The sequence below is a fragment of the Neodiprion lecontei genome, chromosome 2, assembly GCF_021901455.1.
Source record: "Neodiprion lecontei isolate iyNeoLeco1 chromosome 2, iyNeoLeco1.1, whole genome shotgun sequence".
In the NCBI taxonomy this organism is placed as follows: Eukaryota; Metazoa; Arthropoda; class Insecta; order Hymenoptera; family Diprionidae; genus Neodiprion; species Neodiprion lecontei.
This window is the reverse complement of record NC_060261.1, coordinates 35,039,958-35,053,076: the sequence shown is the minus strand read 5'-3', so window position 1 is coordinate 35,053,076 and position 13,119 is coordinate 35,039,958. Positions and strand designations below refer to the sequence as shown.

General features: G+C 45.1%; 1 protein-coding gene across 4 annotated transcripts in view; it reads left to right on the top strand.

Moving 5' to 3' along the window:
- LOC107217714 (RNA pseudouridylate synthase domain-containing protein 2) overlaps positions 1-13,119 on the top strand; it is an 86,866-nt gene that overhangs the window by 19,000 nt on the left and 54,747 nt on the right. Inside the window, exons 1-2 of one of the 4 annotated variants that reach the window (XM_015655351.2) lie at positions 10,652-11,206; positions 11,338-11,540. The exons of 1 other annotated variant lie outside the window; for it this stretch is intronic. In XM_015655351.2, the coding sequence (XP_015510837.1) occupies positions 11,391-11,540 (150 nt within the window). In that variant the 5' untranslated portion in view covers positions 10,652-11,206; positions 11,338-11,390. Of the gene's footprint in view, positions 1-10,651; positions 11,541-13,119 lie in introns of those variants that run through there. 2 more of the 4 variants (XM_046731004.1, XM_015655350.2) reach the window with 2 other exon arrangements.

Below are 13,119 nucleotides of genomic sequence, written 5' to 3'. Positions count from 1 at the left end.
ATAACTTCGTAAGATTCTTCTTATACTTCGAAAATAATAAATTTATCCTTTTATATTTCGACGGACGAAGTTTGTGCTGTAGGTGGTTTTTTTTTTTTTTAAATTTATTTTTTTCCAAAACTGGCTTACGTGCTGTGAAAAAATGTAAAACGTTAACTACGGTCATTTTCGTTGAACTTGATGAGAATTTTATGCGCTTAATTATTAACAGATTGTAAAACAACGATTTCTTACAGGTGGGACCACTCGACCGCTCATGATGTTTAAATGATTTTTTCATTTAATCGTTTCTCAGAATGTACGCGAAAGAGGGGAAAAATACCGCGACGTAAGTCGATAATATCGCTCGTGCCTCCGTTTATCTTATGAAAACACATCGATTAAGTGACGGGGAAAAAAATATTCCTCCGGCTGTTTTCGACTGAAGCAGCTCAATTGAGCTCGTTTATTTCGGATTTTTCTTTTTTCTACTCCTCTTCGCGTTTGTGACACCGAGACGGATGCGTTTTGTGTAATCGGAAATTCAAGCTATGCTTTCAATATCTTGTAAAAGGCCTTTGACAGCCGGGTTCGAAAACCTTGACGAATACATGCGTGATCGCTTATTCGACGGAACATATTACACGCACCTTCCCAATGTCCATTCGTGGGTGAATGTTTCCCCTGTCAGCGGAATATTTCGTCGCCAGTTTACAGGCAAATATCGATGCGATTAGGATTCACTCTCTAACTCTTTTTTTTTTTTTCGTTTTTTTTCTTTACAAGTGAGTTTTCATTTTCGCTAAATCATGACGTATGTGATACACCGCTGACAACATCACGACACAACGTATACGTTATACACGAGTTTCGCATCGAAATCGATGGGCACAGACGATACATGCGAACGATATAATATATGCGAGAAGTTCAGTGGAAATTAACCCGCGTAAATTGAAGCTCGACTCGTTAACCCGACGAGGGTCGGACGTTTTGGATTATTTCGTTCTGTCCCGTGCTTATGCAATTATACACGCTGATTGTAATTGCGAGAATTAGGAGAGGGAGAGAGAGAAAGATAAATGAAAAAGGTGGTAACAGATTTTTCACCGTGCAGCACGTACGTGTTTTACAACACGCAGAATGCGCAGGAAAACCTGAAAAACTCAGGGAATTTCAAAGATAAGGCTGGAATTTTGAGTTTGTCGAAGAAGTAATCGTTCGTACGCAAAGTGATGTCGATCTTGAGAAAAATAAGATTGCAAACAAAATTAGTTTCGTCGCACCGTTTCATACTTCCTATACGTGTACTACTCAATAAAAAAATCTTCTTTCGTTTTTTTCTCTTACGGAAAATCGCAGGCTGTTGTATGTTAATTGACAGTGAGACAGTAAGTTACTAGGTAATATTAAAGGTATTAGTATTAATGCGTAAAAAAAAATTATCATTATCCAGCGTCATGTTTATTGGAATACCCGGAAAAGCGAGGAAATTTTAGATTTCGAAAAACGTACGAACCCTGAACACGAGACGGTACGAGCTGCCCCATTAACGATTCTCTGATACGAGAGTAAAATCCATAAGCTCCGCTCGGGCTCGACTGTCTAGCCTAGCTGTTTTGCAATTCGTGAAATTGAATGTTCTGCAATGCAGTAAAACAGAGCCGGGCGAGCGAGGGTGGAAACTATACGCTCGCATGTTTAGCCTTCGTCGTGGCATCATATTTCACCTTATATTTCTGTCCCGCTGATGCGCCCCGCACGTGAAACGTGAAACGTGCATCTCTGTCGCACATAAATTCACCTAAATACCTTCGTACCTATACCTTTGCACGCTTGCCGCAGTCGCGTTAGACTTGCACATCCTGCCGAGCTTTCCTCGTCACCCGCTGACAAGCCCATCGTTATTTTTTGACGAAACGTTTGGCGTTTTCTCAGATTTTCCCCCCACGCGGCAAGGTTGTCATACATGTGCGATTAATTTTTGAAAATAATCATCGCCCTAATTTTAAATCCCTTGAAAAGACTCGAGAAAAACTTCTTTCATTCGTGATTATGTGTAAGGTACGGATTGAGATCATATGTAAGCTTCTCAACTTGGAGTCTCTTGAGACGTACGATTTGATATACTGAAAAATTAATTAAATCACCTCTCATTTTTGTCACCGATTTTTCGCGAAGACGCGTAACGTATACAGGAATGGTAGAACGAAACACTCCTCGTCAATTTACGGATAATCGTTTTAGTTCGAGACGAGCCACCCTGTACAACATCCAGCGTATCATAGTCTTCCAGTATGTATGCGAATATCGAATATACATGTACACCACCGCGTACATTAGAGGCATTGTGTCTAGAGGAGCAAGTTTCTACCGATTACGCGGATCCATGCTCGGAGTCATGGGAGGCAGCCGGCTCTGAACTTTTCAGCATTGCCTACCTCCGCAATGTGTTGTATATACAATATAGATACACCGCAAGTTGAAAAATGATCCAGCATGCGGTCGCGAAACGCCGCGTCCTTTATCTCTTTCGGTAAATCCCCGTCTCCAGAAAAGGGGGCATAGAGTTGCTTGCATCGTTAGGAAAGGTTATCACCCCACGGCGATCTATGGGGTCCGTAGCGATATCGAGCTTGGGGGGGGGGGGGGGGGGGGGGGGGGGAGTAAATTTTGGCGGTTTAAAAACTCAGCAACATCACCGCCGATTATTAAGGACGCGATATTTCTTTTATCTCTGGATATTCGTGAATTATTACCCAGAACGTACTCATCCACCTTGCAGATTCGAGATGACTTTCCCTCTCGATTATCTCCGCGGTTAAATTCCCGTAAAAAATTTATACCGCGAATGAAATGTTGTACCACAGGATCGACCGGGATTCGCTCATAGATCGGGTGACAAGCGATTTTAAAGCGACTGCTTTACAAAGCGGTTCGCGATTTCAAGAAGTTGATAAACGTACGATTTCATCTTATTTCAAGGGATGTCGTGCGATATCATGCAATTTTACGCGATTTCAAGGGATTTCATATGATTGTATGCGATTTCAAGCGACTTAAACTGATTTCGAATGATTTTAAGCGATTTCAAATTGATTGCCGCGATTTCACGAGTGAATACTCCCTCACACCAGATTTTCTTAACTTAAACCCTTACCTTAAAACATTGGCGTTATAACGGGGTCGCTGACGCCGCGTTAAAAACCACTGTGTAAAAGCAGAGATCTGATTTATGTAACTCGAAAAAATACTAGAATACTCTTCGCCTACTATATTTCCACGCAAATTAGTTGGTTGTAGGAAAATCAAATTTCGAATACGAACGAAAAAATTCATTAGACGACAAAGAAATTAGGAAATCAATAATTCTACTCAAAAAATCATATCCCACCGAATTTCAAATATTTTCAGCCTAAAATTAACCGGACAACTCTCAAGACGCAGATATTCAAGACCAAAAATATGGAGATACCGCGCGATGAGAAAAGGTACTTATTTCAGCGAGCGAAGTGGAATTTTTCGGAAAAAGAACGAATCATCGATTTTTACGATACTTCATCGTGTATATTTGTTCCGGTTTATATAACGTCATTTTGACGCCGGCGTGCAGCGCAAGGGTTAAACGAAGGGGAATGTCGTTATTAGACGAGGGTAAGAACCGTGCTTGCGTCTACTCGTCACTAAGTTGCTCGTGCTATTTTGGCTCTACCATTTATCGCGCGCCGGGGCATCCGAAGCACAAATGCTATTATCTCGTCGCGTATGTATAGCGGTGCGGGTTTTGTACGAACGGCAAATAACTTCTGGCGGAGCTTGCCTCGGACAGCTGTACCGTGACATCGCTGCTGACAAACCGGTCACAGCTGAGGCCAACAAGTTCGAACGGTTTGATCCGGCGGCGCCATCTTGGTTAATCCACCGAGGGGCGAAATTCCGCGATCACAAGATTTTTGATCACGCCTTGCGTGGTTTCATTGGCTGAAACACACGTCTCGGGTAATTATACCTCCCCGCGAAGATCCGTGTCGTTTGTCAAAAAATGCTGAAACCGTGAATGAACCGTACTTTAATTTTTTCGTCTCGTTTTTTCGCTCTAGTTGAACGAGGAACCGCACGCGTGTTTACGCTGCACCCGGTACTCTTGTATAAATATATACGCGTAATCGCACCGTGGTGTCACTAATAATACCGTTCGCTCTACTCTAGTGAATGAAAGAGCGAAGAGCCCCGCGGTTCGTCCCGGGGAGAAAAAAACTTGTATATGTGGCGTGAAAGCTACGCGGTTTCGAACAGAAATGATAAATGCGAGGGAAAACAACCGCGAATCCCACTGCAGCCAATCCCCTTTGTCCATTTCACCATTCGGCTGATGGAAAGAAGAAGAAGAAGAAGAAGAAGAAAAAAAAAAACGACGGATAGCGCCCCGGATCTAATTGCCGGTCTTAAACGCTTTTCGATTTACCTTTATTTATTAAAAAAGTTTTTATTCCATTTTGTTCCGCGGCACGTTCTGAATTTTATTTCATTTTTTCTCCCTCTATGTTTCATTCTGCGTGCCTTTTAAACAAAGTGGAAACGTACACAAACAATATCAATTCAGCCATTTATAAAGGCTTTCATGTATTACTTGTGCCGACTTTTTGAATTTACGTAATTCAATTGTTCAATTTATTTGATTCTACTATTCTAATTACTTATTTTTGATAATATACCGTCAAAAAAAGTATGTATCAACGCTGCAGAGAATCTGGAGAATTCACGCAACAACTCTTTCTCTCTCTCTTTCTCTCTCGCGCTATCTCTCTATCGGTTGGATTTTTTTTCACGCTGAATCATTGCCGTATATATTTCTTTATTACCTTCAACCTCGTCTTTCCAATTTTTGTCAATCCCCACCGTTTTCTTCCTTCGCGTCGCGCATGCGTTTCGGAGCCACGTGGCGAAACGAATCCGCGAGTAATACGAAGTAAGGAGAAGTGCGATAACATTCTGCGGTAATATGGTAAGACAAAAAAGGCAAGATGGATATAAAAAAAGAAACGAAAAATGTCAGATGATAATTCCTTTCTCTCACACGTGCTTCTTTCGTCTTTCCTTACACTAATTACTTTGTTTTCATCTCCATTCCATCTCACAACTCAATTTGTCAGAAGCTACCGCAACGCCCGGTACACACACGCTTAACATACGCTTCAACGTTCTCGCCAAGGTCCGGGTGAGAGTTTTCTCAGTTTTATTGTTTACCCGATTTCTGGGTTATGCACGCTTTGGCCGAATATAACTGTTGCCCCTGGTCAGTAACGCCAGCCAGTCACTGGAGTATCGCTCTTACACCTATACACATGCATTCGTGTATCACGGTTTTATTCAGCCATGCAACCACCTCACGCTATATGCAAATTCCGAAGCACGCGTTCTGTGCATTCGCTGCGAGATCGTTACGCGGTCCACGACAAAGACGCCTGTGTTCGTACTCGTATAATAGTAATAATAATAACAACAATGACGATGTTGACGATAACCATCGTAATATTATTATACGCAACCGCGGCCGTAAACGCCACTTGCAATGCAAGGTAGAGGCGAAAAACTCGCGGCTGCCAATGTCACTGGCCTTTTCCGTAGTCGGTAATTATGAAAAATCTCGGCGCATTAATGATTTTAATCGACCAATTCCCAATTTCCAATCGAAAAGACGGAATAAAGCGAATCAAGATGAGTCAGGGAGAATAATTTCGTCGGCACTCGTTTTTCGCGTATTATACTCGTATGTAAAAGAACACAAGTCCGTTGCTCCTTGGCGAGTGTACCATTGCAACACCATAATATATACCGTCCTGCAGTAGTGAAACTGGCCATGACTCATATCCTGAATACTAAAAGATCAGAATCAGGCACTGAGCCGTTTCGCGTCAGGTTTGCACGCTACCGGTATTCCATTCTCTTGAAGTGTGTGTTTTATTTATTTATTTATTTATTTTTTTTTACTTCCTATTCTTCGTTCTCCTTCTCGTCTTTTTCTCCAAGTTACGCCAACCGAACGCCGGTGGGCGTTCTTTCCAGCGTAGAATAGCCGGTGGGAATTGTTACCACTAGCCGTCCGTTGAAAAATACTCATAACTCGCTTCTCTGGACGAGGCTTTTATCCCTCGACCTCAAAGCTCCTCTTCCGATATCGATTCTTCATTCGACGATGGTTGGGTTGAATTTTTATAAAAGCTTCCAAGTTCCGTCGAAAAAAGAGCAAATCTTCACACATCATCCCGGTGTCTGGCAACTGTCCGCCGACAGGCTAGTCCAAGGTGTTGGTTTGGCTCGAGGAGCGTCTCGTTCACCGGCAGGGAAAGTCCGTGCGGATGACCTCGGCTCGTTAATTGCCAACTCAACGATTAAAGCAGCAACGCCAGGCGTTAACCGTGTTCACGATGATAATACGCAGGTCCACCACCACCTTGCACGTATCACGTGTGCACGCTAATGCGGCATGTGTTATATATAGCCCGTTGTCCGTATGTGCGGGCACGTCGAAATCGAAGGACGTTCACGCCCGCTGCCGAAGTCTAATTAAGGTCCAAGGAAAACCAACCGCCAGCTATTATGAATGCTTGACGTGCACCGAACGGGCACGACCGAATCCCTGTACAGTCGTCAACTTCGCGTCCCTCTTGTCGAGGTGCATCAGGTTGCAGATTGCATCATGCATAACTGATCCTGCCGATGTCGCGGAGCGAGGAAATTGGCCGTCTCGAAGTCGGTGTCCTGTGGCCAACTTCACCGATAAACTATGCGCGGCGTTGTTTATATCTATGCGCTTGCTTGACGAGTTTGCGGAATTTCGCTAGATATTAGTTCGCGAAATATTACAGATTGCATGAACAATGGACCGAGTGTGTATTTCAGTAGCGGCGGGAAGGAAGGCGTATTTAACCAAACTGTTTAAAAATCTGACCCGTTACGCTACGCGGAGAGAACGAAAGAGCAGATCTTACCCGAAACTGCAGGAAAAGAAGGACGCATCAGATTTTTTGCGTAAAATATACCTCCGAAAATTCAGAACTTACCGTAGAATCAGTGAAAACCACTGTCTGCAGGGTAAAGTTTGCTACATTTATAGAAAAAAAAAAATACAGTTCACATGGGTATTTTTTATCAAAAATCCCGATGCTTCCCTCTTTTTTTATCGTTCTGAGTAAAATCTGCTCTTTTTCTTCTCTCGGTGTGGCGATCGATGACGAGAGAGCGTAAAGTGTTGGATCGCGGTGAATAAAGGAACGACGGAAATAAGTCCTAATTATGTATGCCACCGCGCTAATAGATGTCCACTTACTATAATAAATAAAGGTGGAGTGTGTAATTTGTTGCACAAGGTGAGGAAGAGATAACGTCACAGTTTGATAAAATGGAATAAAAAAGGACCGAGTTGAGGCGAAATGAAGAGCCGACGGAGAGAGTACATACTTTTTGAAATGCAGCTAACCGTGCTGTTATCGGTTCTTCGTGCGATAGAGACAAACTACCGAGCCATTCAACCGGCGTTCTTTTCCGTTTGGAAAAGGCGGAACGGCCATCGGGTGAATTCTGGCTCGATCGTGAAATTTCGTCGGTCAGCTAATCACGCCCGGTAAAATCCTCCCTAATGGATCGCAGCCTTGAGGCTTGGTGTCTAAATACGTACCGAACACTGCGGAGCCTGGCGAACGAAACTGGGTACCGGGCGATATTTATACACGCCCACAACTTATTGTTGCCGCGATTTCATCCGTTCGAAAACTATAAAATACGCCAACTGTATCGTAAGTTGCAACAACTGGTTATACAGAGAGACGTTAGTCACGGATGGCGGAGCGTTAATCCACGGACTCGATGATAGTACCAACGGGGCCATAGAGTGAATAAGAATTTATTTATTTTCCCTCGGTCGATTGTACTCTCTGGCCGAAAGTGTGTAAGACGGATATACCTACGCGCGTATCGCGTAATACAAAGCTGCGGAATAAATTCCGTCAAAGTAACAGCGATGGACGGTTGTAACCATAGATAATAGAGTTACCGAGTTGGCAAGGAGCGTAGTCGAAGTGGTTTTCGTGGTAGAGGATTGCTGCTTCGGCGAATTCCGACTCCCACTTTCCACCACGTCACAATTCGTATTGTCTCAGATCCGATTTGGCGCGGCTCAAAGCCCAGCCGCGGTAATTAATGCTTTGATACACCCGGGATCAGCTGTTGTTTCACCGGGTAAAGCTCCGGTCCGCAAAGTTGATGCGCTTTGAACAAATTCACCTGGAACACCTTGGAGCTGTTTCAGAGATGCACACGTAACGGGATAAATAAATGAAACGCGATAAGCGATATCTTTTTGGTTCGTTACACGGACGGATTGATCGTCCCGCAACCGTCAATTACACGCTTCGCGAGCTATTTACGGAAAAATGTTTGATTGTTTTAACGCATATTATTCTTGGGACAGGAAGCGTTTCTCGAACGACTGCATTTCCTTCGTACGTACAAGGTACTCCGCATTTTCACCTTGCCAGCAGATCGGGACAAAGGAGCCAATCCTTTACGTGAAGAAAAAGAAGGACCATGTGTTTCGGGTGAAGGTAAAGAAACCCAAGGGAGAAATAATCGATGTCAGAGGTAGAAACAAAGATTTATCACCCATCATGGCTTGTTTCGGGTCTCTTCCATTTCCAGGGCGAAAAACTTTGCCGCGGAAAGAAGCGTACAACGCTTCCAAATCATAACGTGGCTTTCGGAAGTTTCGACTGACACTACAAGCCACGTGCCGAGCTGATCAATTTTAGTATCGGAAACGGTATTATCCGAATCGTAGCGCCGTCGTATGTAAAATAAAAGTTATATAGCTTAAAAATATCCCACAGCCGTCCGTTCGCCCGGTCTCTTAATGCCGCCTATTAGTTTCCATGCCGCAGTTGAATCAAAATCGGCATCCTTACGTTACGTGATTCGTATTTAGGTTAGGCAACAGCGTCTCGAAATATCTGGGTATCCTCATATTCCACAGTGCCCGAGCATGCCGGTCCCTCAATAATGCCGGAGATATCGACTGTTGAAATTTCGAGAGGGTGTATTGGTTTGTTTCACGTACGCTCGACTCTCGAGATTACACGGAAATCTCGGACGTGATCAGTGGCTGTGGTATACCGTAAGCCTTATGCGCCAAGGGCTTATTCTGCGCAAAATAAACCGTCGTAGCGGATAAAAATGTCTCTTCTCCCGACAATCGCTGCGTACAGTTTCTGTGTGCTCCAGTTGATCCATAATTCGGCTTTCGAATTACTTAGTTACGTAACGAGGCTAGAGCAGCGGTTTACGGTTACCTTATTAAGCTTCGAAAATTCTAACCATTTCCAACAATTTGGATAGAGAGCAGATTGATCGAGACTCAGGAGACTCGAGCCGGCTTTCGATCGCTGTAAATTATCGAGTGTTTGAGTTTCGGATTTCCCGTTTGGGTGTATCGTGTCTCTTGTAAACTTTGGCTAACCAACGGCGTAGGCACCTCCCGAGCTTAGCCCTTCGAGTAACTACCGAAAGTCCTGTAAAGCCATTTGCAAGATATTTTCCTAAATATTCACCGGGTACTGCGGAGCGGAATTTCGACTGGAATTTGACGTAACCTTGACTGCCGGTCAAATCGCCAAAATTCCGTGAATTTTGTTTTGCATTTTTTGACATTATCGTGTAGCATGATATCTCAGTGCGCATGCAACGGAGCGGCAAATTATTTCCATCATCAATTTTCGACGCCACGAACACGTTGCCGCGTCACGAATTTTCACGTCGTCGATTTCCCCGTCTACCGTACAAGTCCAAAGTCCCGCGAAGTCGGTATATTTCCCGAAAGTAATTGCAGCGTAACCGAATCCGTACTCCCTTCCCCATCCGTCAAAGTCAAACGATTACAGCGGATCCCCTTCGAAGCCCGACTCGGTCCTTTTGGTATTATTAAAGCAGCCAGGCTGAAGAAGCGCTCAGCGTGAGCCCAGCATCCATTCCGCAAGCGAAAAACCGCGGAACTGCGATTAGACTAAATATGACGCGTGACAGATATTCGTTACGTCCAGCGATAAAATTAGTTGGCCGACAGGATGAATCGGATGAAAAACTAACCGAAGCATCATCCGCGCGATGCAACGTGTACGTAAATAATTCCTATTACAGAGGCGTAGGGCACTCGGATCTCGTCTCATCTCGACTCGTCGGATTTAGCAGTGACGTTTATCCCGGCGTACGAATGACCTTCCAAAGTGGTCGAACGAGGCGCGATAAATCTGACTTTTCTGTGATTCGGCAAGAAAGAGGGCGACGAAGCACGTGCTTCGCATCTGCAGATCTCTGCAGCGGTGAAACGGAGAGGCTGTTCGCTCTTTCTCGGATTATTTAATTTCCCTTTCTCTCTCTCTCTCTCTCTCTCTCTCTCTCTCTCTCTCTCCTCTCTATTTTCTCGCGTGCCGCGCGGACCACGACGTCGCTAACCGTCGGCCACGGACTCCGTACGCGAGATAAAGATAGACACGCGATAAAGAATCGGTCGGAGGATGGAACGCCGACACGCTTCGGTCCTCCGGTCCTCCGGTTCTCCGGGAGGGAGAGAGGAGAGTGGCCGCCATGTGCTCGCGAGGGACGCGCCTCTAGGCCCAGGGCTCAGTCGACGCGACGCGCTCCTCCAGAGCACGTCGCACACACCTGTCGCTGTTGGAGCACCGAGCGCACACCCGAGCATAACCGAGACAACAAGTGCCGGGCTTTTTAACACTCGTACGAAGTTTCGTTCGCCGTTTACCGGCCCCTTTCTCCCCTGGTGATTTATCCCGAGTTTACACCCCAAGAGTCCTTCCCGTCCCATGGTTCCCTAATCGCCGCGGATGGTAGCTTGGATTTGACTTTCCAAATCGCGGACCCGATCCCGTGTCATCCCGTCGAGTGATTTAGCATCGGCTGCAGGGGGAGGAGAAAAACGGAGGGAGGAAAGTAAGCATGCGTCGAGACACCAGAGACCAGAGGATACGCTCTTGCTGCCTGTCGCAACTCGCTCCCCGAGCGTACTGACCAAATCCCCCCTCCTCGTTCGCAGAAAAATAATTTAGAGGGATAAATAGAGGAAGGAAGACACTTGGAACAGTTCGCGTATGGTTTCAGGACTCTCTCGACGAAAGCACGCGCAAATCGGTGAAGGGTTTTTGCGTCGTTAGAAAGGACTGTGAGTTCTCGTTGAATGGCGTAATCAGCTGTTCTTGGTAAAAAGTTTCGCCAATATTCAACCCCGAATCCCGTTACGGCGATATATATATTTTATTTTATTTTTTTTTTTTCATCGTGACGTGGTAAAAGGGTGAGAAACAAACAGGAAGAAAGACAATCGAAGCTCGCGCATTGACAGCGACATGCATCACACGGCGCCCTGGTACCTCCCTTGGGGTCTGAAGTTGGTGCCGCTGCCGATACCCCCGGGACATCCCGCCTCGAGTATTCCTCATCCTGGGCTCCATCTTTTGGCACCGTTGCACGGACTTTATGCTCCGGATCCCCAGAAGGTAGGACAAGCATAGCACATTTTTCGAAGGGAAGCGAGAGATTTTTGTAAACTCGTGTAACACGAGCGAGTCGAGGTGTACTCGAAGAAGAGAATTCGTTTCCCCTTTAAACCTGTGGTAAATGCGAAGTTGCGGTGTTGATGCAACCCTTGAGGCATCCGAAGGGCGAACCAAGGGATCGCGAGGTAAGAGGCTGGGGACTTGGGGATGTTGGCGGGTTCGGCAAAGTGCCTCGATAGGTATAAGAGGATTAGCCTCGATCGAACTGAAATGGAAATTAAATTACGCAGGGTGATTTTAAAGCTTTCGGGGTGAAACCTCGTTCGCCTCGTTCTTCTCGACGGAGCGAGTGCAACGCGCTTTGACATTTCGAACCTCGTCCGATTCCGATCCGCAGGGGATCGACTTATCGCTCGATTCAACAACGATCATTGCCCTTATTATCTTCTTACGCTTTTCGGTGACGATATGTTTCGACAATTTTTACTCATTGTATAGTATAACAAGAACAACTCGGTCTATAATTTTGACGTAGAAAGATACAAGTATGAGATCGTTGAAAAGTGCTCGCCTCTTCTCTAATTACATACATTCTCAAATTCGGTTACGCACGGAAAAATGGATATCCGAACTTGAGCTTCGCGATCTTTAGCAACGAACCAGCCAATTCAATCTAATCAATTTTTTCTTCAAACTCGTGTAAATCGTTTGTTCCGAATTTCACTAGACTTCCACGATGCGATTTACTGCGACTTTGGGCCATTATCGATCAACGGTAATAATTGCAAGAAATGGAAAACGAAAAGTTGAATCTAAACGCGTGGCGCCAGCGAGGTTTACTCAAGTCTGCATATGCGGATCGTTTAATCGTAAGATCGGGCGGGCAGTTTCGTATATTACATTTCACGATTAATCCGCGAGCCGTACATCTTCTCTTGGTACACACACGCGATATGGTGTCGAATCGACGGCTCCACGTATAAAGCTCTCGGCCAGATTCCACGGACAGTGATGTAACGTGCCTACCTACCAACTGCGAAAACACAAGGTTATCGCGCCTGGTCGGCCTGTGGATGATGATGCTGCACGCGGCGTGCGGAGTAATGCCAGAGACCTGTTTGCCTTGCCAATATTGCACGGCATTAAGCCATCGCTCGACTTGACCCGATCTCCAAACAGGGACAACTGATTGATGTGTAGCGTGTATGGCACACATCGTCGGAGAGAAAACATGGGCCAAGTTTGCGTACGAACGACGTCGGGATACAACAAACATTTCCTCCTTTCGTCTGTAGCTTTTCACCGATCGCCGTCTGATCTCCCCCGCTTCGTTTTGGATTCTCCCTTGCTTGATTGCTTGAGACCTAGCAAAATCGTGACGTCGCAATGCTGAAGTTAGTAAAGGTTCACGTGACGATACGTCGCATCGGGAGAAGAAATTGCTATTCATCAACTTTAGGATGACTATCAAGGAGTTGGCTTTTCAGAATTAGCGTATATTTTGTTTGTATTATCGTGTAATGGTTTAATAAATTTCGGAAAGTCGTAAAGATGGGAATTGGCCATTTTTCACAAACGT